Source organism: Doryrhamphus excisus, linkage group LG2 (genome assembly GCF_037039965.1).
Source record: "Doryrhamphus excisus strain RoL-2023G ecotype Guam linkage group LG2, RoL_Dexc_Guam_v1.1, whole genome shotgun sequence".
Lineage (NCBI taxonomy): Eukaryota > Metazoa > Chordata > Actinopteri > Syngnathiformes > Syngnathidae > Doryrhamphus > Doryrhamphus excisus.
This window is the reverse complement of record NC_136358.1, coordinates 23,598,602-23,620,713: the sequence shown is the minus strand read 5'-3', so window position 1 is coordinate 23,620,713 and position 22,112 is coordinate 23,598,602. Positions and strand designations below refer to the sequence as shown.

At 42.9% G+C, this 22,112-nt stretch overlaps 1 protein-coding gene across 2 annotated transcripts; it reads left to right on the top strand.

Annotated features, from left to right (window-relative positions):
* Positions 1-5,126: 5,126 nt before the first annotated feature.
* On the top strand, positions 5,127-15,695 carry LOC131109738 (AP-1 complex subunit mu-1). Of its 2 annotated transcripts, XM_058062019.2 has the most exons (12): positions 5,127-5,322; positions 5,874-6,030; positions 6,121-6,188; positions 6,277-6,407; positions 8,112-8,259; positions 8,384-8,510; positions 8,623-8,765; positions 10,227-10,298; positions 10,566-10,724; positions 10,861-10,986; positions 14,816-14,891; positions 15,199-15,695. In XM_058062019.2, exons 1-12 carry the CDS (start codon positions 5,281-5,283, stop codon positions 15,219-15,221), a joined length of 1,272 nt encoding a protein of 423 aa, XP_057918002.1. In that variant the 5' UTR covers positions 5,127-5,280; the 3' UTR covers positions 15,222-15,695. The 2 variants fall into 2 exon arrangements, with proteins under 2 accessions (XP_057918002.1, XP_078645004.1); XM_078788878.1 differs by lacking the exon at positions 5,127-5,322 and having other exon boundaries at positions 5,882-6,030; positions 6,121-6,190; positions 6,278-6,407.
* The last annotated feature ends 6,417 nt before the right edge of the window (positions 15,696-22,112 follow it).

Here is a 22,112-nt window from a genome sequence, read left to right as displayed (position 1 = left end):
ATCTTCCAGAATCTGCACCTTTTCAGCTGTATTTATTTGTAATTCATGCTTCCCGCGAATATGGTTTGTTTTATTGTATTCCACCCAAGGCCCGCCTCCAGACACGCCTACTTGTGCCGCTAGCTGCAAACCCAAATTTATAGCAGTTGATAATAAATGTCGATGTATCATTTAAAAATTTCAGATTTTAACATACATGTGTTGGATCCTGAATCCGATCCGGAAGACTGGACAGTCATGTGCAATGAAACTTCTTTTTACACTTTTATGGCACCTCAAAGTACTATGCTCATTTTCAGCCCTTTGTATTGAGTTGTGGACTCCTATAGAGCAGCTACACACAATAACCAGCACACAATGCTGTCTAGATCTTCCAGAATCGGCACCTATTCAGCTATATTTCTTTGGATTTCATGCTTCCGGCGAAAACGGTCTGTTTTATTGTATTCCACCCAAGGCCCACAATTTGTAGGAGTTGATAATAAATATCGATGCATCATTTTAAAATGTCAGCTTTTAATATACATGTGTTGGATCCTTAGTCCGATCCGGAAGTCGAGACTGGACAGTCATGTCCAAAAGTAACCATCTATGGACTTCTCCATGAAAAGTATACCTGTCACATGTAAGGATTTTTCCTATTATCTTCCCAAAATCATCTGGGATAGGCTCCATCCCCCCATGACCCTGACCATGATAAGCAAAAGAAAATGGATGAATAGGAAATGCATCACAGCATATCATAGTCATGCCGGCTGCTATCATGCATCATGTATTCTTGCAGAGGAAACATGACGGCGAGTGCTTGACTCTTTCGGAATTCAAACAAGACTTTGTTGCTATCAACATTTGTACTGGGTTCGCTTTTCAGGCATTCCAGACAAGCGGATCGCCTGAGGAAGTCCTCCAAACAAGTATGAAGTCATAAATATCAACTTCTCACACTCACTATCCACTACCAACATGAAGCCAGCGTCCTTTTACGGTCAGTCAAGATGCTCCCTCAGAGAACCTGAACACATCTTTCAAAGTAAGACTGCTGTGTATTTTGTGTTGTATGTATTCAAACACAAGGAGAGGAGCTTAGATGAATAGAGCGACTGGGAGGCGAGAGGGAAAGAAACGGGAAACGCCTCCCACAGGAAAGCAGACTGCAAACTCCTCATCTCCTTATATGGTCAAAACTCCCCCAAAATCCACAGGATCGCCTTGGGAGTGGAATACACAGTCCGAGTGCTGCTAAGTATAAATCACGGAGCGCTGCAAAAAAAAGGACGACACACAGTCTCCAAATGTGTTATACTGCTATGAAGTAACACTGATGGTAGTGAATCACCTCTTTAACTCACCTGTACTTACAAATATACAGTATATATACTTCTATACATGCACAACGTGACCGATACACGGTATGGAGTTATATTTGGCTGGGTAGCCCCCCCCCCCCCCATCCCGTTGTGCTCGTGGCCCCTGCCAACAATGTCTAGACTCCTTCTGAGCAGCAAAGGGGATCAAACATGTGTCACTTTTCAAGAGGCCCACTTGTCCCACAGGAAGGCACTGCGCTGAAAGGCTTATGCTCAAGAGAAAGACATGGTACTTTAAAACAGGTGATGCCCAAAGTGTGGCCCAGGGGCCCTTTATAGCCCGTGACTTATTTTTTTAATTTGGCACATTCTGAAAATATGATTTAAATGGGATCTATTACGCTCATTTTTAGAGCCTTTGTATTGAGTTGTGGACTACTATAGAGCAGCTACACACAATAACCCACACAAAAAGCTTTCTAGATCTTCCGGAATCTGCAACTATTTCCGCCAAAATGGCCTGTTTTAATTTATTTCACCCACAGCCTGCCTCCGGGCTGTTATTTTTGGAAAATTAGGATGGGGGGAAAAGTTGTAATATCATGGGAAAAAGTCATAATTTCAGGAGAACAACATTTACAATAAAAGAGATGAAAAAGTAGGAAAATACAAAAAAACAAAGCTGTATTTTTATAAAAGTAAAGTCAAAATATTAAGGGAAAATAGTCATATTCCAATGAGAAAAAGTTCTAAATTTTAAAATGATAATATTATGAGAATAGATAGCATAGAATTTAAAAATATGGTATTTTTTTAAGTTGTTATATTAGAATAAACAAACTCTAAATTAAATAAAGTTGTAATTTTTCCGGGCGGCACGGCGGTCGAGTGGTTAGCGCGCAGACCTCACAGCTAGGAGACCAGGGTTCAATTCCACCCTTCACCCTTGGCCATCTCTGTGTGGAGTTTGCATGTTCTCTCCATGCATGCGTGGGTTTTCTCCGGGTACTCCGGTTTCCTCCCACATTCCAAAAACATGCTAGGTTAATTGGCCACTCTAAATTGTCCATAGGTATGAATGTGAGTGTGAATGGTTGTTTGTCTATATGTGCCCTGTGATTGGCTGGCCACCAGTCCAGGGTGTACCCCGCCTCTCGCCCGAAGACAGCTGGGATAGGCTCCAGCACCCCCCGCGACCTTCGTGAGGATAAGCGGTAGAAAATGAATGAATGAAATTTTTCCTCCCCTGCTACTTCGTCCAGCTCCTCCTGGCGTTCCTCCTGAGTCTTTCCTGGGTCTTCCCCAAGGCCTCCTAAGAACACCTCGCCAGGGAGGCGTCCGGGAGACATCAAGACCAGATGCCTGAGCCACCTCAAGTGGCTCTCTTGGTGCTTCTCGCCTTACCTCCAAGGGAGGTCAAGCCCAGCCACGCTATGGAGAAAACTCCACTACATGAAGTTCATGATCGATGGACCAGTCAAATGAGAGCTTTAAGTTCTGAGGTACTTAAACTCCTCCACTTTGAGCAGGATCCGGTCAACTATCAGAAAACCTGTGCAGCCGAGAGGGAATGCTGCCGATGAGCCAGTTGCCTATGAGAATGGCTTGTTCTTATCTCATACAGCGGGGGCTTTGTTTGGGCATTCCATTTTGTTGAATGACAGCACAAGGCAAACAGACTAGTATGCTACATGCAGTGTTGTTTCAAACCAAGACAGTCTACCAAATTATAAAAACTGGAGTGTATTAGGGGCGTCACGGTGGTCTAGTGGTTAGTCTGCAGACCTCACAGCTAGGAGACCAGGGTTCAATTCCACCCTCGGCCATCTCTGTGTGGAGTTTGCATGTTCTCCCCGTGCATGCGTGGGTTTTCTCCGGGTACTCCGGTTTCCTCCCACATTCCAAAAACATGCTAGGTTAATTGGCGACTCCAAATTGTCCATAGGTATGAATGTGAGTGTGAATGGTTGTTTGTCTATATGTGCCCTGTGATTGGCTGGCAACCAGTCCAGGGTGTACCCTGCCTCACGCCCGAAGACAGCTGGGATAGGCTCCAGCACACCCGCGACCCTTGTGAGGAAAAGCGGTAGAAAATGAATGAATGAATGAGTGTATTCATTTTTTTGACTGTATTCTTATATCTTATAAGAGCTTGAAATGTGTTTCACAAACATCACAAATAAGGAAGCAAGTGTGCAGACAACATCTGTTAGATATCAGAGTATAAAGCACCACATTTCATTCCAGTAAGAACAAATAGGTCTACTACTCCTTCAAAAACATATTTCAATGTCTTGAATACTTGGTTTTCTCAATTTTTATACTTTGTACGCGGTTGGCGTTGAAGTGACCTGTTAAAAATCAAACATGGGTGTTATATTCTGTCACGCACATACTTCTTTTGTTTGTGCACATTCTTTTGTTGTTGACTTGAGCTTGCACCTCCAAAACGGTCCATGATGATAAAGTAAGATTTCATTGAGGATTGGCTCACAAGGCAAGGCACTCACATAAGTGTTGTTTCATGCAGAAGATATCATAAACAGCTGCATGACGTCATTTTATTACTAAGCAAAATATCATGGAGGAAGCCAGAATACCTGGGAGAGAACGCACACATGTATGAAGTCAAACCTGTACTGGGCATTGGATCTGCACTTTTATCCAGTTCTGCACCATTTAGAGGCTCTTGAATTTGATATTTTAGCAGATATTTTGTAATGCATTTGGATTTGTAAAATTATTCCATACATGTTGCATGCATATATTTATAATGTAAGTGTATTCCTGCATACCACCACAACATGCTTTAGCTTGCTGTTATCTGACAATAACAAAACAGGACCGGAATTAAACTCTTCCAGGTCAGACACATAAAATAAACCTAAAAATATACTTAATATATAAAAAAATACAATTAAATAATATTAAATGAAATAATCTTTGTTAATTTTCATCAAATTTGGATGCCGATCATGTAATTATCTTTAAAAGTAAATGTAAACACACATTATACCACATTAGACTACTGCAGGGGTCTCAAACACGCGGCACGCGGGCCAATTGTGGCCCGCAGGACACTAGTTTGAGGCCCCCGCCTTGATATGAAAGTTTAATGTTAGTGCGGCCCGCGCAAGTTTGATATGGATGCTGTATGGTATCATGTACCCAGAAAAAATTATTACGTTTGATTAATGTTCATGTTAAAGGTTAAATAACTGTTAATAGTTATCCTCCCTATCCGTGTGGAAGTGGTAAGTTTTTGGCTATTTAAGTTTAAAGGAAATAACTTGAAGGCTACCGTTTAGGTCGCTAGCTTTCTAGTTTTGCGAGTTAGCATGTGTCTCAAGACCCTGCAGTTGCGCAATAAATAAAAAAAAGTATAAATGTGACTATAATTGTGTTTTGTCATGTCATAATTTGTCTACCCACCAACTATATGTGGTTTCTTAAGTTTTTATTATTTGGCGTTTTATTATTATTATTATATTTATTTATTACTGATTGATTGATTTTCTTTATTCTTGATTTGTTTATTTATTTTTCATCTTATTTTGTGCAGAAAAATAAAAATTAAGATATTTGAGAACAGTTGAATGTTTTATCAGAACTTTTGTTGTAGAAAATCGGAACCAAAGCACTGAAAAAGTTTGTATATTTTTCTGTTTTTATTAAATGCGTTTTTTGGGGGGGGGGAAACCTGATGCGGCCCAGCCTTGCCCAGACCCTAACTCCAGTGGCCCCCAGGTAAATTGAGTTTGAGACCCCTGGACTACTGCATTCTCCAAGGCACCAGGTGGCGCTGTATGCTCTCGTGCTACTGCGTCAAAGGCGGAAGTCAAGTGTTTTTTTTCCTCACAGTATTATGAATGGACGTCTGATATTTAATTTTTGTCTCCTACAAGTCATCAATTGAGCACGGTCCATAAGGTGTGGACACAGCGCATTCTTTTGAACGACCCAAAAATCCAAGATGTCTGCGAGCGCCGTTTACGTCTTGGATTTAAAAGGAAAGGTAAGGAAGGAAATAACGGGGCCGGCTAACGTTAGCCTAGCAAATAGCATCCGTGCTAGCACATTCCTGTTTGACAGTGGTGGCTAAACGATCTCAACGCTTCAATTGTTATAGAGTAATAGTGACTTTTGGTGTGAAAATAAACCGAGAAAACTTTTAAGTTAGTAGCGAAAAGGTATAATGTATTAATTAAACGAATGACTGCGATATGAAGAAAAAAAACATCCCCTAAGTTGACAGCTGTTTCCTCTCTCGGTCGGACTGGGAAGGATGCTAGCAATGGGAAAATCCTACCAAATCCGTCCTTACTGTGCTGTCAAAGACCCCAAAAAGTGTTGCTGCTCCTAAATTAACAAGAGTTTGAAGAATATTTGTTGTCTTTGCAACAACTGTATTAACACGGCATAAATGGTTGGTGCATCAGGATGTACAAAAATGCAGCAGTATTTTGTATGCTTATGACATTCTTTTTCCAATCTAATAGCATATTCTTGTTAAGGAAAAACCTGTTAAATGGTGATCCAAAACTAACGTTGATGTGAACCTGTCAGGTGCTGGTGTGTCGGAACTACCGAGGCGATGTGGACATGTCCGAGATCGAGCACTTCATGAGCCTCCTGATGGACAAAGAGGAAGAGGGCACACTTTCTCCCATCCTGGCTCACGGTGGAGTGCGTTTCATGTGGATCAAGCACAATAACCTCTACTGTATCCTTACCGCAACATGACAGCACTGCTAAGTTGTACTTTACCCGTTCTGCCTATGATTGAAAATCTCTTAACCCTGCATCACCTCAGTGGTTGCTACATCCAAGAAAAATGCCAGTGTTTCCTTGGTTTTCTCTTTCTTGTACAAAATTGTCCAGGTAGGCTACAAGGATCATCTCCAGTTTGCACTTTAACCAACACAAGTCTTTATATGTTGATTTCGGAAGCTACATTTGTACCCTGTAGGTTTTTTCAGAGTATTTCAAAGAACTGGAGGAAGAGAGCATCCGAGATAACTTTGTCATCATTTACGAGCTGATGGACGAGCTGATGGACTTTGGTTACCCTCAGACTACTGACAGCAAGATTCTGCAAGAGTGAGTTGCACCCCCTTTGACGGAGACTTTTAGCAGTCTTATTACATTGTATCGTTGTAACTAACACAATATGTGGCGGTGGGGGTTTTGCAGCCAACCTCGACCCCCGACCAATCACAACAGAAAACAGAGTGTGGTCAGCGGAGGTGTTTTCAGAATATGTCTTTTTTTTAAATGCCCCTGAAATGAGAAGGATAGGGTCGTTCTTAAATAGTAGGGCGTGTCCCCCTGTGAGGTGTCAAGGTGGTCCTGAATGACAGGGAACTTTCTGTTGAAATCAGCAACTCCGGTTGAACATCACTCTCTGTTACAAAGTCGAAAAATATTCAATAATAAAGTTTGCCCATAAAGGAAAAGTAGGGGTATACTACACATATTTACATGACAAACATGTGCCTCACACTTTAGCCGTTACACACAGTTACACACACAAAGGAGCTAGTTTGCACATTCCCTCTCTGTTTCTACCATATCTTACTTATTGTGTGGAAATATGGGGTAATAACTAGAAAAGCAATCTTCACTCACTAAATGTACTGCAAAAAAGGTCAGTAAGGATAATTCATAATGCCGCCTACAGAGAACATACTAACTCCTTATTTCTAAAATCACAAATACTTCAACTTGCTGATATAGTTCATCTTCAAACAGCTAAAATAATGCATAAGGCTAAAAATAACCAATTACCTAAAAATGTCATTCAATACTTCTCTACAAGAGAGGAGAAATATGATCTCAGGGAAGAAGTACATTTGAAACACTTCTATGCTAGGACTACGTTAAAAAGCCATAGCATTTCAGTATGTGGAATCAAACTATGGAATGGATTGAGTAAGGACCTCAAACAATGCACAACGATGAGCCAATTCAAGAAACAATACAAGCAGTTGATGTTTGCTAAATACAAGGATGAAGAGTCTTGAACCAGTCATGATGTGCTATATATATCACTATATTGACACTTACTATGGTACCCATTATGTCATTGGATGCTCATTGTGAAAAAAAAACAAAAAAACACTTAAACTATCTGAGGAAAGCAGGAAGTGAACAAATGTAACAGTTACTGATTGTAAAAGTACCAGATGGAGGGGTAGGATTTAATAAGCTTTGCTTCTTCCTACTCCTTTTGGACATGTGGAACTGTGAACTGATTATGGGATGCACTCAATTGTAATCTGATGCATGTTCAAATGAAATAAAACCATGACCATTACCATAAAGAGGAACGAAGAGAAGAGAGATTAATTGAGATGTGTCAGTCTGGAAAGGTTTATGAAACCATTTCTAAGGCTTTTGGACTCCAGCCCACCAAAGTGAGAGCCATTAACCATCCCAGCAGTGGCTGGCCAACCAAAATGACCCCAAGACCGTAGCGACGACTTATCTGCTGTGGGACACATGCGTTAATGAGATGGCTGCGGCGCTCCGTTGTGGAAGAAAATACGAGCCTACGTCGGTCACAGAAATTAGCCGATAATGTTTGGTGGCCGATCGATGGGAGTTGGCATTCTTCCCTTTGAATGGGTTGAATTTGAGCATGGATTTTTTTTGTCCCCCCACGATGGCTATGGTTTTAAACCTGCATGTTACTGTGATACCGAATTGACGGGGAAAACTAAACAATCCCGATAAAGCGGTATCTGAAGTACTAAGTAGAAAGAAGACTGGAAGTGAGCTAATTTGGCCCTGTTTTCCTCTCAGGTATATAACTCAGGAGGGGCACAAACTGGACACGGGTGCCCCCCGCCCTCCCGCCACAGTCACCAATGCTGTTTCGTGGCGCTCAGAGGGCATCAAGTACAGGAAAAACGAAGTTTTCCTGGATGTCATTGAGTCAGTCAACCTGCTGGTAAGACCTGAACGATGTGTTGCTGAAGTAATGCCAAAAGCCAAACGGGCCCTAAACTTCCCTCCTGTGTGAATGTCAGCACGATCTTGCTCTGCTTTTACCAGTCCTCTGTGCCTCCTCTCAGGTCAGTGCCAACGGTAACGTTCTACGCAGCGAGATCGTTGGCTCTATTAAGATGCGTGTTTTCCTGTCCGGAATGCCAGAGTTGCGACTGGGCCTCAACGACAAGGTTCTGTTTGAAAACACCGGACGTGAGTTGCTGCTAGAACAGCGAGCCCAAAATAATCAAATTCATGTAGTGTAGACATTCAGTTACGTTCCTGTCCTGCTTGGAAAAACCGTGTCCTGTGTGGCCTCCTGCAGGAGGGAAGAGTAAATCAGTGGAGCTGGAGGACGTGAAGTTTCATCAGTGCGTCCGTCTGTCTCGCTTTGAGAACGACCGAACCATCTCCTTCATCCCGCCTGACGGCGAGTTTGAGCTCATGTCCTACCGCCTCAACACTCATGTAAGATTTTTATGCATCAAAGTGGTAGTAATGTCTATTGTCCACTAGAGGGAGGCAGTGTATTTGATAGGAGGAATCTACAGTCGTGGTCAAAGGTTCTGAGAATGATACAAGTGTTAAGTATTCACAGTATTTGCTGCTTCAGCGTTTTTAGATCTTTTTCTCAAATGTTACTATGTTGTTCCAACAGCCACCTAGTTATCACTTTTGCCGGGTTGTTTTGGTACCACATGCTGTGCTCTCTTTTTTTTGGTCCCGTGGCACATTCTAAAAATATTATTTAAAGAGGACCTTCATTAATTCATTTTCTACCGCTTATACTCACAAGGGTCGCGGGGGGTGCTGGAGCCTATCCCAGCTCTCTTTGGGCTGAACCCTGGACTGGTGGCCAGCCAATCACAGGGCACATATAGTAGACAAACAACCATTCACACTCACATTCATATCTATGGACAATTTGGAGTGGCCAATTAACCTAGCATGTTTTTGGAATGTGGGAGGAAACTGGAGTACCCGGAGAAAATCCACGCATGCACAGGGAGAACATGCAAACTCCACAAAGAGATAGACGAGGGTGGAATTGAACCGTAGTCTCCTAGCTGTGAGGTCTGCACACTAACCACATGCTTATCTGTAGACCCTTTGTTTTGAGTTGTGTGACTCCTATAGAGCAGGTACACATGATAACCTGCACAGAAAGCTTTCTAGAATCTGCGCCTATTCCAGCTCTATTTCCTTGGGATTGGGAACTGATTGACAATAAATGAGTAAAGCCTTTGGAGAGCTACTGATAACTCATGAGCTTCTGGCTGGAGAACCAACCAGCCAAAATCCCAAACTTCTTGCAGGGCTCACTTCCAAATGCGCAAACCTTATTCGATATCGATGTTTTTTCAACCTTTTATTTAGCCACGGCATTTTTTTTTTACATTGGAAACAGAAAATGTTACAAAATGACACTGTGCAATGTACATTTAATTACAATATAATTTCACTCTGTGGAAACCTGGGCCTGTTTAGATGAACACAAAGTTGATATCGTGGCAGGAATAGAAGAAAGGTGTATTTCTAGTGTGCCATGGAACAGTGGTTGAAAATCATTGCATTATCTGAAACTTTGGCACAGTTTAACACCAGAATACAACATTCAAACAACATTGTTATCAGAAAAGTGGGAAAAGCATTATAGGTCTCCTTTAACCAGAGAATAACTAACTTGATGTCAATTGGTCCTTTTGTGGCAGGACTGAATGAAATGCAGTGAAATTTGTTGTTGGGATGAAGTTCATTTTCATGACAAAGGGGACTTTTAATTGACAGTCGTCTTATCACTTCATAAGATTCTGGGTTATATGCAATTTAGCATCAAAACCGAAGCAGCAAATTGTGTGTTGTTCTCAAATCGTCTGGCCATGGCTGTGTATGCAAATGCAAATCAAATATGAGTTGTTTACGTGTCAGGTGAAGCCGCTGATCTGGATTGAATCCGTCATTGAGAAGCATTCTCATAGTCGCATCGAGTACATGATCAAGGTAGGTTCCCACACTTGGCTCCTCAGTCATTTTTTACATTTGCATATAACGCAGAGTACACCATCATTATCATTACATATTATGAAGATTTTGGCTGCTTAAACAAATTAATTAGTCATCCACCACAGTGATTCCCATTCACACTGTGCCCTGTTGCCATGTGGGTGGCAAACAAAAGCTAAATTCTAAACTGGTTTGTCACTCCTGCCAATGCCGTTGCCAAACCCGACCTGCTTGTTTTCCCCTTCGCCCCCTCCATTTTATCAGGCCAAAAGTCAGTTCAAACGCCGTTCCACCGCCAACAATGTGGAGATCCACATTCCCGTGCCAACAGACGCCGACTCTCCCAAGTTCAAGACCACAGTTGGCAGCGTCAAGTGGGTGCCTGAGAACAGCGAGATCGTCTGGTCCATCAAGTCCTTCCCTGTAAGCGCCAACATGTGTGACTCAGAAGTGCAAAACAAAGCAAATTATTTGTGGGATTGAAACCTTTTAGTTTTTTTTTTAAAACCCCTCCTGTCTGATTCATTCTGCACCTCAACTATGACGTATTTTATAACAGGGCGGGAAGGAGTATTTGATGCGAGCCCACTTTGGTCTCCCGAGTGTGGAAGCTGAAGATAAAGAGGGGAAGCCCCCAATCAGTGTCAAGTTCGAGATCCCCTACTTCACCACCTCCGGCATCCAGGTACGCACACTTTGCCGCACTTGCAATGTCTTCACAAGGCAAGTAAACGTTTAAACAAGGGGAAATGCAACCTACGTTTGGCCACAGGGGGCAGTGTAGCAGCTGTAAAGGCTCTCTCTCAGTGTCAGCGGAGTCTGACTGCTTTCCTGTTTATCATAAAAACATCGTGTAAACTTTAAAAATGTTCCCATCGAAAACCAAACTGAAACAAGATGCAAATGACCTTCCTCCCTGCTGGAATGCCGTCGCTGCAGAGCTTTGCACTGACTGCATAATGACAGTTGTCTTGTGATTATATATGCGTCGCAGGAACACAACATCATATTTTCCCATGTCCAAATGCCACTTGGCAAACATATTCAAAGACAAATGAAAACAGTTTGCATCAGGTTCCCTTAATTGCACGTTTGCCGTCCACATCAAAATAACGCCGGACAATGTATTTTGTGACTAAAACAAAACCGCCACAGCAAAGAGCCGAGTGACAAATGACCTCAAGTCACACGCTGCATGCTTTCAAGCTTCATAGCGAGTCAATTCACTGAAGTTTTTTTTTTTTTTTTTTGTCTGTAAAGACAGATAATTGTAATACACTCACCAGTCACAATGTTAGTACCACTTGGACATTACAACTGGCCAAGAAAAATAAGGAAATACAGACATGTTGGCAAAGGCTTGCTCCCTGCAGTAAAACTAAATGACACCAAATTAAATGAGATTTCCTCGACCCGAGAGGTAATAATAATAATAATAATAATAAGACGCTTAGCTTTTTCACTAAATGAAAATGATCACATTTAGGGGCAATGTGAAATTTGTTAAATAAGACAACGTTATGATGAAACAGCCACACACAGTGCCATCATAAGGCTTATATCCTCATTAATAAACCAACCACAGTAAATGACGGGTATGCTTTGGCTCATTGTTTGGCTAGTCCAAGGCAGTGATTTTCAACAAGAAATCGTCAGGTGTGCCGTGAAGAATTATTCAATATCACTTTTTTAATTAACATGTATTAATAATTTTCTGCAAATATTATGTCATTGTCGCGTGTCATTGGTGTAAAGACTGGCAGAGCAATTCAATATTCGTCCGTGTGGCAACACGTAGCTGATTGCCTCGTTCCTCTAATAGACTTAGTGATGCACGTGAGAGGTAGTGGTGACATTTTGTAATATTGTTTAAATTTGTATGCGGATCAAAAGGATCTGCTGTGGCGAGTCCATAATCAGGAAAAAGCTGAAAGAAGCAAATAATGTTGGTTATTGGTGTGCCACAAAATTTTTCCAACGTAAAAAACGTGCCGTGGCTCAAAAAAGGTTGAAAAACACTGGTCTAAGGTACCACCACATTTGATTAGTTCTGTGAAATTATCCTGTGGTCACTGTATGTTTATTTCATTAATAACGTTGTCAAATTGCTACCGTTCATAAGCAACAAAAGCTGGGAGTAGATGACACTAAATGCGACTGTTCACTGACTGATACATCATCAGCATTTCCACATTTGCAAACAAAACATGATTAAGTTGGATGTCATTCGTCCTACTCGGAAATGACACACTCGCATTTAAGCACATTTGGGCCGTTTCTCTTGTGCACTTTTCTTAACCCCCGCTGCCTTGCTCGGTTTCACTCGGTGCACTGATTCACCAAGCAGCACTTGAGGACGTCAACCTGCAGAGAGGCGCCAATATGCTGGAATAAACACCAGCACCGGTGTTTTGAGGCATTCTGCAATGAGGTGACTTAATTTCCCAGTCTTTATCTCACTTGGGTGCACCCGGGCCACCCATGGTCGTGTCCAACGCGTGCGTCAGGCTGCTAACCTGTCCTCTTATTTGAAGGCAGCACGTGGTTTCTCTCGCCGCTCTCTACGTGCAAGAGGAGGCGTGCATGAGAGGCGGTGGAGTTTAATTAAGCCGTGTAAACATCAGAGCATGGGAAAGTTGCTCTTAACTGCGCCACTAACTGCCGAGAGAGCGCTCATTTCGAGTGCGTACGATGCACTTAAATGCAGCAGGGCCACACTTATGGCGGCTGCCAATTGACGCCTGCTGAGGTGCCAAGACATGAGGTCCAACCTGATGTTTACAAACAAGCATCCTCCATTTCAGAACGCCGGAATGCTATCCCGCAGATGTTTTTTTTTTTTTTTTTTTTTTTTTGCTGACGGCATGGACACGGTTGCGCCGTGCCAGCCCACGGCGTTCTGTGACCTCGCTGGGTCAAGCAAGGCGACCAGAGCCGAGTACCGCTGCCAATCCACCAGCATAATTCCTGCACTCTCCCTTCCTGCGCTCATCTGGAAGCCAGTGTGACTGAGACATGGTGGCTTCCCCTCCGCCCCCAAGAAAAAGGGTCACGTCAGCCTTACGGTGGTCAAATGTGCGCTTTGGGCCTCTTAATGGCGAGTGTGCACATGTGGTCAACTTTACATCCCTGACACATCACACGGCCTTTTTCTACACAAGTGACATCCACCATGTGATACTCGTACTATCGTCTTCAGCTGGAAGGCTATTTCTGGCCTTACTCGAAATCCAGCGGTGTGGTAACGCTTGTTCGGTTAACGGCCTTGTGAAAGCCGAACAGGGGGATTGTGCTGAATCATCCCAAAAAAAACACAGTCACGTCAAAGAAATGTGCGTTTCCTTCGAACCACCATTCCATAAAGCTGCTTCCCCTTCTTGTGAGTCACATCGCTGCTTCCTCAAGAACTCTGCTCGTATCTCTGGTGTTTACAATGTGGACTCTTCTTGGACTCAGGAGCTTAAAAAAAAAAAAGTGGTTTGGACAGTGAAAATGTTGCATGCGGACTACTAATACGGTCTTATCACCATTTGTCAAAAGTTACTCCACACTATTCCAGTCTTTCATGGTTGGTAAAAATATGTATATATAAGCAAATTCTGTGTATTTTTTACCCAAATTAACCATTTAAGGCCCAAAAATTGATGAGTTACATGTTGTGATCTAAATTATAAAAATGTGCTGCATGGCGTAGAGTTGGGCTCACATTATGAGAACATTGTAGAAACCCTTCTTATCCCAAGCAAGTCTCTCCATGAAATTAAAACCCAGACTTCATGCCGAGGCCAGAAGAGCTTTTAAACTCAAGCAGGAAAACCTAAACCTGGCCCTTTATATAACTAGAAGAAACGGGCAAATGCTAATTTTCTATGTGCCCTATGCTTTATTAAGAGGAATGAAAATACACTGGAGGTCTGACTCTCTTGCAAATAAATGACAGAAAAATTGTCCTATTTTGACGAATTCTGCTAAGTCCTCCACAGCGCTGTAAGAGACTCATTGCATGCTATCGCAAACACTTGATTGCAGTTGTTGCTGCTAAGGGTGGCCGAACCAGGGCCATGTAGCTTTGGATTTTTTATTTAATTTAGTTTAATTTAAGAACTGCATTATGTGTTTAGTTGTGTTGTCATTGACTAATATTTAAATGTTTTGATGTGAAACATTAAAGTGTGATAGATATGCAAAAAGGTAGGGAGCAAACTATTTTTCACAGCACTCTACCATATTGGAGGATAGGAGTGTAAGGAGTGTTATTTCTCGTCTGGAGGGCTCTATGTCAATAAACGGATTTAGAAGATCCTAAAAATGTTTTTCTATGGCATAACTACCAAAGCAGCACTTAACACTTAGCACTTAACCCCCAAAAGAACCATCAATGAAGCCACATTTTGCGTCAAGCGTGCTATGGAATAGTTCCAGGGTTTGACATTTGGTGCATAAAAGGTCTTTTCTTCAGCATCATGTGACCCTGCATTGGTTGAGGAGTTTCTAACGGTGCGTTTTGTTGGCAGGTGCGCTACCTGAAGATCATTGAGAAGAGCGGCTACCAGGCCCTGCCATGGGTGCGCTACATCACCCAGAATGGAGGTAATAGCATACACACACACACACACACACACAGTGCAGGCATTAGGCAAGAGTTAGGCAATGGCCTGCAATGTGGTGGGAAGTGATGCACTTTTTCTATAAAAAGAAAAAAACAGCTACAACATGAGGCAACTTCCTGTGAACCGTGTGAAAGTGAACTTAAAAAAAAAAGAACTAATTGGGAAAGGCTTGCACTTGTGGGGTCTTTTTCTAATGTTCCCACTAATTGCCCAACATCCTCCTAACATTGTCTTTGTATTGCCGTCCATCTGCATATTCAATTAAGTCTTGTCCATTTCCTACACAGATTACCAGCTCCGCACCCAGTAGGCAACGCCTCAGCCGGATGGGGATGGAGTCAAGCCGTCAATCAGCCGCTTGTCTGCAGGTGTCACTCAAGAGACCATGGGACATTTTTTTTTTTTTTGTCAAATGATCATTTCAAATAGTCTGAGGAGGGACGTTTCACAGGAAAGCGTTATTTTTGTTTTTGCCAACACGGCCGTGTCGAGCAGGAGTCATGTTTACATGCGGCGTCATCCGTAGGTCACAAAAGTGTTACATTCTTTCGCCGTCATCGCCTCACACACACACGCTTTGTTGATTGTTTGTATATATTAGCTACATATCCATGAGGTTGCAACGTAAGCCAATTATTGTCTCTCTGTGGAGCGACGCCATGAGACTTGCATAAAAGACACATTGTCCTACTCAAGTTGCATGGAAGTGATTCCTAACAGTTACAACCCCTTTCCATATGTATCCCAAACCCTTTAATATCATTAAATGTATATTTAGAGAAAACACCTGCTCGTCACTTGAAGCGTCACAGGCGGACTTGCACTGCAGGCTTTCATGCCACATTCCAATTTAGGTGCTCCTTGGGTTGCAATCATGCTGCCAAATTCAAATTAAATTAACCAACGCTGAAGAGCTACAGCGACGCAGACCACATAACTTCCCTTATTAACTTTTTTTGCACTTTACCGTCTACGAAGCGCAAGGCAGGCTCTTGTGGTGAAAGTGCACCAAGGAAAAGGAATGTCGCCAATCTTGGCCATGCTTTAGATCGTAGCCGCTAGACCATGTCTTTTATATGCTCTGCATATGGTGTGAGAGACTTAATTTCGGTTAGAAGATCCGACTTCCACCAAAAGGGAAGTCAACAGTAATCCGAGGACCGCGTGTATTTAGGTCTACTCACTGCATCGTTCTTCCAGGTCCTTCGCATCCATGCGTCTCCTGGAAACACCACCCCGACCTGTGATATCATGGTCCACGTAGCACCAGTTCACGTTCCGTAAACATGCTCGGGGGACAGGGGGGAGAGAGGATGTGAGTCAAGTTGTGGTCGCAGGGATGCTCCCAGCCACACTGTGGCCTTTGTACTCGGGTCCAGGTCGGAGAGACCACAGTGGTCCCGTGTGAGCTCACTGCTATAAAAGGGACATTGCGTTTTTGGGTCATGTGAGTCACGCCGCGCAGGTGACCGGATTCAACATCACTGCCATGACACTTGATTAGGAACAGCTGTTCCCATGTCGTAGACACGATCAAGCCACTGCGCCATTGCAAAGTAATTAGCAGAGTAATTAAACACTGGCTAATGGATGCCTCTCTGATCGCATCAATCCAAGCTAAGATAGTTAGCTTCTGGAGAATGTGCCTCATGTTTTAGGCTGATTCCGCTCTAATGAGACAATGACTTCCTTCTAAGTGCACTTGTTATTATTGTTATTGTTCCAAAAAACACTTAAGATCAGATTGTGCTGCACTTGAAGTAGTCTATTATAGACTTGGCATGCGTATCCTCGCACCTTAATGGTTAGAATGCCATGGCCCAGATTAGAGGTACTGTGCATATCTCGTGTGTATCTGTCTGCAAACATCCCAATCTGTTCCCGTGTCAAAATGTAGACATCATAACACACGTCAATTAACTACACAGGTGGTGTAGTTAATGTAGTTAATTTTCACCTTAAGGGTCCTAAGTGTAAAAATAAGCTAACCGCTGTGAAACACAACCACAATAACAAGTCAAAGACATGCTTTGGTATTCTTAACTGTCTTATAAGCATAAAAAGAAGTCAAGCACTCCTTACTCGCCATGTTACGCAGGCGCATTGGGGGTGGGGGGGCTTGCCTCGCCTCGCCTCATCACATTTATCAGACATTTTAACCCTAAACGGTTCACAAGTAGTAAAGTAAACTGCTATATATTTACATCCATAAGGAATTACTAAGTCACCTTAAGGTGAGTCCTCCATCATTTACCTGGCTTCGAAAAGACGTGTACGAAATAGCGAAAAATGACCACTCGCTCTATGACACAAAGGGAAGTGGCATGTGTTTTGACTTCCTGTCCTGTCAAAGACCTCCTGCCTTTGTGAGAGTGATAGTTTAGAAATTTTGCACCCTGCAAAAAGTGCCTCAAAAATTGTCTCACCAAGGTGGAGCTTTTGGGGGCGAACCCTTAGGTAGTAGGGTGTGGTGAGTTTGAGGCTGTCGATGGGATCATCAAGCCAATGCGGACAAGGACTTGGGAGCATGCAGACACTGTGTAGCACTTTCAGTGCAGGAGGAACTTTGGTTGTGTGTCGGGCTGCGGTTGACGGTCTGCAATCGCTCCCGTCAGTGTCGCCACTTCTCCAGTGCAGCTGTCCAATGAGAGCATTTGGGCCGTGTTTGAAGCGCGTGTCGTGTACACCGATTTGTTTGTTGTCTTCAGGCACTTCCCACGACTCCATTGTTAGCAAGCTCATATTAACTTGAAAGAAATATTGTGAATGATGTGGGGGGGAAAAAACAGAAAAACATGCATTTCCCCTTTAAGAACTGGGCTGGACTTTGGGTTGTGAGCCTTGGGGCTTTTAGCTCATTGGCTGGCTCTGCTCAACATAATGCTAGTTTAGTGGGGATGTACGGTCACAGGTTCGAGTCCTACCGGTGTGTTCGGGCTGGACAGACACGGATGATGTGATGAATGGCGTCTAAACAAAGCGTCTTTCATCTGTCATTAAAACAGGAGCGTATCACCTTCACCTTTCCCTTTCATAACTTGTTTGGTTGCCATGGAGACCACACACACACCTAAACAGTTAAATGATTTTATGGCTGCGGTTATATGACCCGGTGGAAAATAACAAGGGTTGCTCAACGTGGAAAGATGAGACAACACGTCTTCCCAGGTGCGCCGCGGAGAGGAGTCCCCGACCCCGGCGTTTACTCGCGTCGCCGAGCAACTGAGGGGAATCCTCTGATATCCCTGGCGTGACGTCAAAGCCGCCTGGTGGCGCGGTCGTCACAAAGTGACAGCTGAGTCACCTGGACACGGTTGGCAGGTGAAGCCACGGAATGCGGCGGACTTCCTTCCGAGGAAAGAAGCAGATGCGGCTCCCGTGTGCTGGGAGTTTGCAGGGTGCGTGTGGTCCCGACTTTCCAGACTTTACAACAATATTAGCTTAAAGCACGCAGGAGCTGAGTGTTATATTTAGCTGGCCTTGACACACACACGGGCGTCACGTGACCTTGAAGAGCAGCCAAACGTTTCAATAAATAGTTGTCGTGCAATAGACTTGAATATGAGCTTGGGGGGGGGAGCTGTGCCGCATCAGCAAGTGCAGTCATGCCGGCAGCGAGGCCGGGAATCACCAAAGCAGTGGTCCTACCCAGCCTGGGGGCCGGGGACCTCCCAAGAAGCCTCCGGCTAAATACATAGTTTGAGTGCTGTTTTTAGCGCTAAATTGTTCATAACCGTGTTATTCTTGCGTGTGAAACACGATCAACTCCTCTTGCCAGACTTAAAATCACAACTAATTGGGGCCACACAGGCTTTTTCAACCTCAGCAATGATAAAACACCTCAGCAACCCTCACTGGAGACACCGATCAGGGCCGTAAAGATTTCTTTTAGTCGGATTTCTTTGCACAAATGTGATTCCATTTGCGTCATTAATCACATTCAGTCTAGCAGGGACTTGCGGACGTCAATATAGTGCAACTAGGATAGTTACGGTATAGTTATAGTAACTTCTCATCAATCGATGTCAATTTCAGTGAGCGTGGTTAATTGGAACGAGGCGGGGCTAAAAATAACACAGACAGATGAGAAGTTGCTGTATATGTCGTTTACTAATCAGCTATACTTGTACTGTGTATGTGTGTCAGTGATTTGTCAGACTTAGTTGGTTTTCTCTTTCCGAATGACCTTTCCGAAAACATTGGTATGCATGGAAAGGAATATTCCAATCCCTTGTCTACATGCGCCGCTATAATCAACCAGAATAGTCAATGGGGCATGCCCAGTAAAACTTAACACCAACATCACGTGATACCGACTTCCCAGAGTTTTTCTTCCACTTGTTGGAATAACTCCGTATTGCCAGTTTTTCCTTTGTCCAGTCTTGAATTTAGTTTGAATCAAAAACAAACTTTCCGCAGAAGTCCAGTGCCGATTGCTCGCCTCCATTTTTTTAAATGGAAGAACGTCTCGAGCTGCATGTTACGTCATATCTCAGCATTCGCTGAAAGAACGCACCCAGGAACAGGAAAAGATAAAGTTCAATCTTGCTAATATTTTATAATTAAGCTTGGCACATGTTTTATATAGATATGTATTTTCTTTTTTAATAAAACTGGACTTGTGAATGGCGTATAGAAGAGTTTAGATTCTGTTCCACAGATGGCGCTAATGCACACGAAAGCTGCTTGCCAACCGCCAATAAACAACAGAAGAAGAAAAACACGCACACGGACTACTTTCCGTTTGAGCGGGTACAAGATGCCTCAATCGGATTGGGGAAAGGAATATTCCACCCCTGTGAATCCGATTATATATTCATTCGGATCTGCACCTTTCTTTGGCAATGAGGTGTATACAAAGGTTACATTTCTTCCGTTTGAGCAAATAAACCAGATGCAATTGGAATATTTGGGTCCATGTAAATGTGGCTAATGTTTTTGTTCACAGGCCCATAAAAATGTGGTCCGCAAATGGCTTTCTTTCTTTACGCTTTTTAGCCTACGCATGTTTAATTCTTTGTGTGCTGCAAACAAAAGCCACAACAAATTATAGTCTTATTAGTTTTAATTAGTAAACGCTGAGCTATGTATCCAGAAGTCCTTGGGAGTGTGACTAATTACAGCGGAGTGGGCATACCAGGAAGTGGGCCGTGGTGGGATAAATTAAACTGGACCGTTTTCAAAATGCAAAGAAATACAGCTGGAATAGGTGTAAATTCTGGAAGATCTAGAAGACTTTCTGTGCTGGTTATTGCATGCTGCTCTATAGGAGTTCACAACTCAATACAAAGGAAAACTGAGCGTAATAATAGGCCCCCTTTACTAAACATACAGAAAATAAAAAAATAATATGCTCTACAGAGAAAATGCTTGACAGAACCTGGAAGTATCTTGCTATTCCTGGAAAACGTTCCTGAATTCTGTCACGCCATCCCAAACAAACACAAAGAAAGGGTGCTGGCTGCGTTGTAGATGTTTGTTTTGCAAGTTAATAAATGTGTCATCCCCGCACTCTTATCCAAACCAAAAGACAAGAGCCTCGACTTTTCCAAATATGCCCCTTGTATTCCCATTCTACGGGCTGCGGTGCCCCAACATGTCCCGCCATGGGAATTGTGTGGAAATGGCATATCCATAAAGGCCAGGTTTTCCTTTGTTTGAAAAGCAAACATCTCTATCAAAGTTAAAACAAATAATTGTAAAAAAAAAAAAAAATTTAAAGCAACTGTGAAAAGATGAAGTGATTTAGCATCGGCGTTCTTTTTTGACGTTTCATGAACAAAACCTCCCAAATAAATGTTACTGGAGGCCGTCTGGGAACGCAGAAGTCTTTTCTGGTGACACAATAGAAAGCAAAATCTTCTCCTGGAAGAGAAAACACGCAGCTTCAAAGGCACCACTGGGACTTTCTCTTTTCATTTCATACAGGAAGTTCTTTCTGCTCTCTGGCTCCCCCTACTGCTGTAAAATATCATTGGTTCCTACAATTAGCCTGCGCTAAATTACTGACAAATATACACGCTACACACGATGCTAACCAATCCTAGCGGTGTAGCAGATGCCAACTACAAGGGTAAAGGAACTTTATTTAGCGTTTATAAATCAACCAAATTTGTAGTCCTGGTCCATGTAAGACACAAACTGGGAAAACTGAAGTGATTTTTCCCATAGGAGATCATTCATTTTCTACCGCTTATCCTCACAAGGGTCGCGGGGAGTGCTGGAGCCTATCCCAGCTGTCTTCAGGCGAGAGGCGGGGTACACCCCGGACTGGTCGGCAGCCAATCACAGGGCACATATAGACAAACAACCATTCACACTCACATTCATACCTATGGACAATTTGGAGTGGCCAATTAACCTAGCATGTTTTTGGAATGTGGGAGGAAACCGGAGTACCCGGAGAAAACCCACACATGCACGGGGAGAACATGCAAACTCCACACAGAGATAGCTGAGGGTGGAATTGAACCCTGGTCTCATAGGAAATCATGTAATGTAGTATGTTCAAGACACCCAAAAACTTGGAGGAAAAATATATTGTATGGAAAATAATGGCTGCACCGTGGTCGAGTGGTTTGCATGTTGGCCACCCAGTCTGGAAATCTGCAAGACCTGGGTTCAATTCTCTGTGTGGAGTTAGGGTTAGGGTTAAGAATAAAGAAAATCAATCAATCAGTAATAAATAAATATAATAATAATAATAATAAAACAGCAAATAATAAAAACTTAAGAAACCACATATAGTTGGTGGGTAGACAAATTATTTTTTTCAGATTAAAATTAATAAAGCATTATTAGAGCCCTGTAGACATGACAAAACACGACTATAGTCACATTTATACTCTTTTTATTTACAACATATTGCGCAACTGCAGGTTCTTGAGACACATGCTAACTCGCAAACTAGAGAGCGAGCGACCTAAACGGTAGCCTTCAAGTTATTTCCTTTAAACTTAAATACCCAAAAACTTACCACTTCCACACGGATAGGGAGGATAACTATTAACAGTTATTTAACCTTTAACATGAACATTAATCAAACGTAATAATTTTTCTGGGTACATGATACCATACAGCATCCATATCAAACTTGCGCAGGGCGCACTAACATTAAACTTTCATATCAAGGCGGGGGCCTCAAACTAGTGTCCTACGGGCCACGTTTGGCCCGCGGGCCGCGTGTTTGAGACCCCTGGTT

Bases quoted from the DNA above. Each gene is read 5' to 3' on its own strand.
- LOC131109738 (XM_058062019.2), top strand. From the start codon at position 5,281: ATGTCTGCGAGCGCCGTTTACGTCTTGGATTTAAAAGGAAAG. The intron at 8,260-8,383 runs GTAAGACCTGAA...GCCTCCTCTCAG, and splicing joins TTGAGTCAGTCAACCTGCTG to GTCAGTGCCAACGGTAACGT. The intron at 10,987-14,815 runs GTACGCACACTT...TTTTGTTGGCAG, and splicing joins TCACCACCTCCGGCATCCAG to GTGCGCTACCTGAAGATCAT.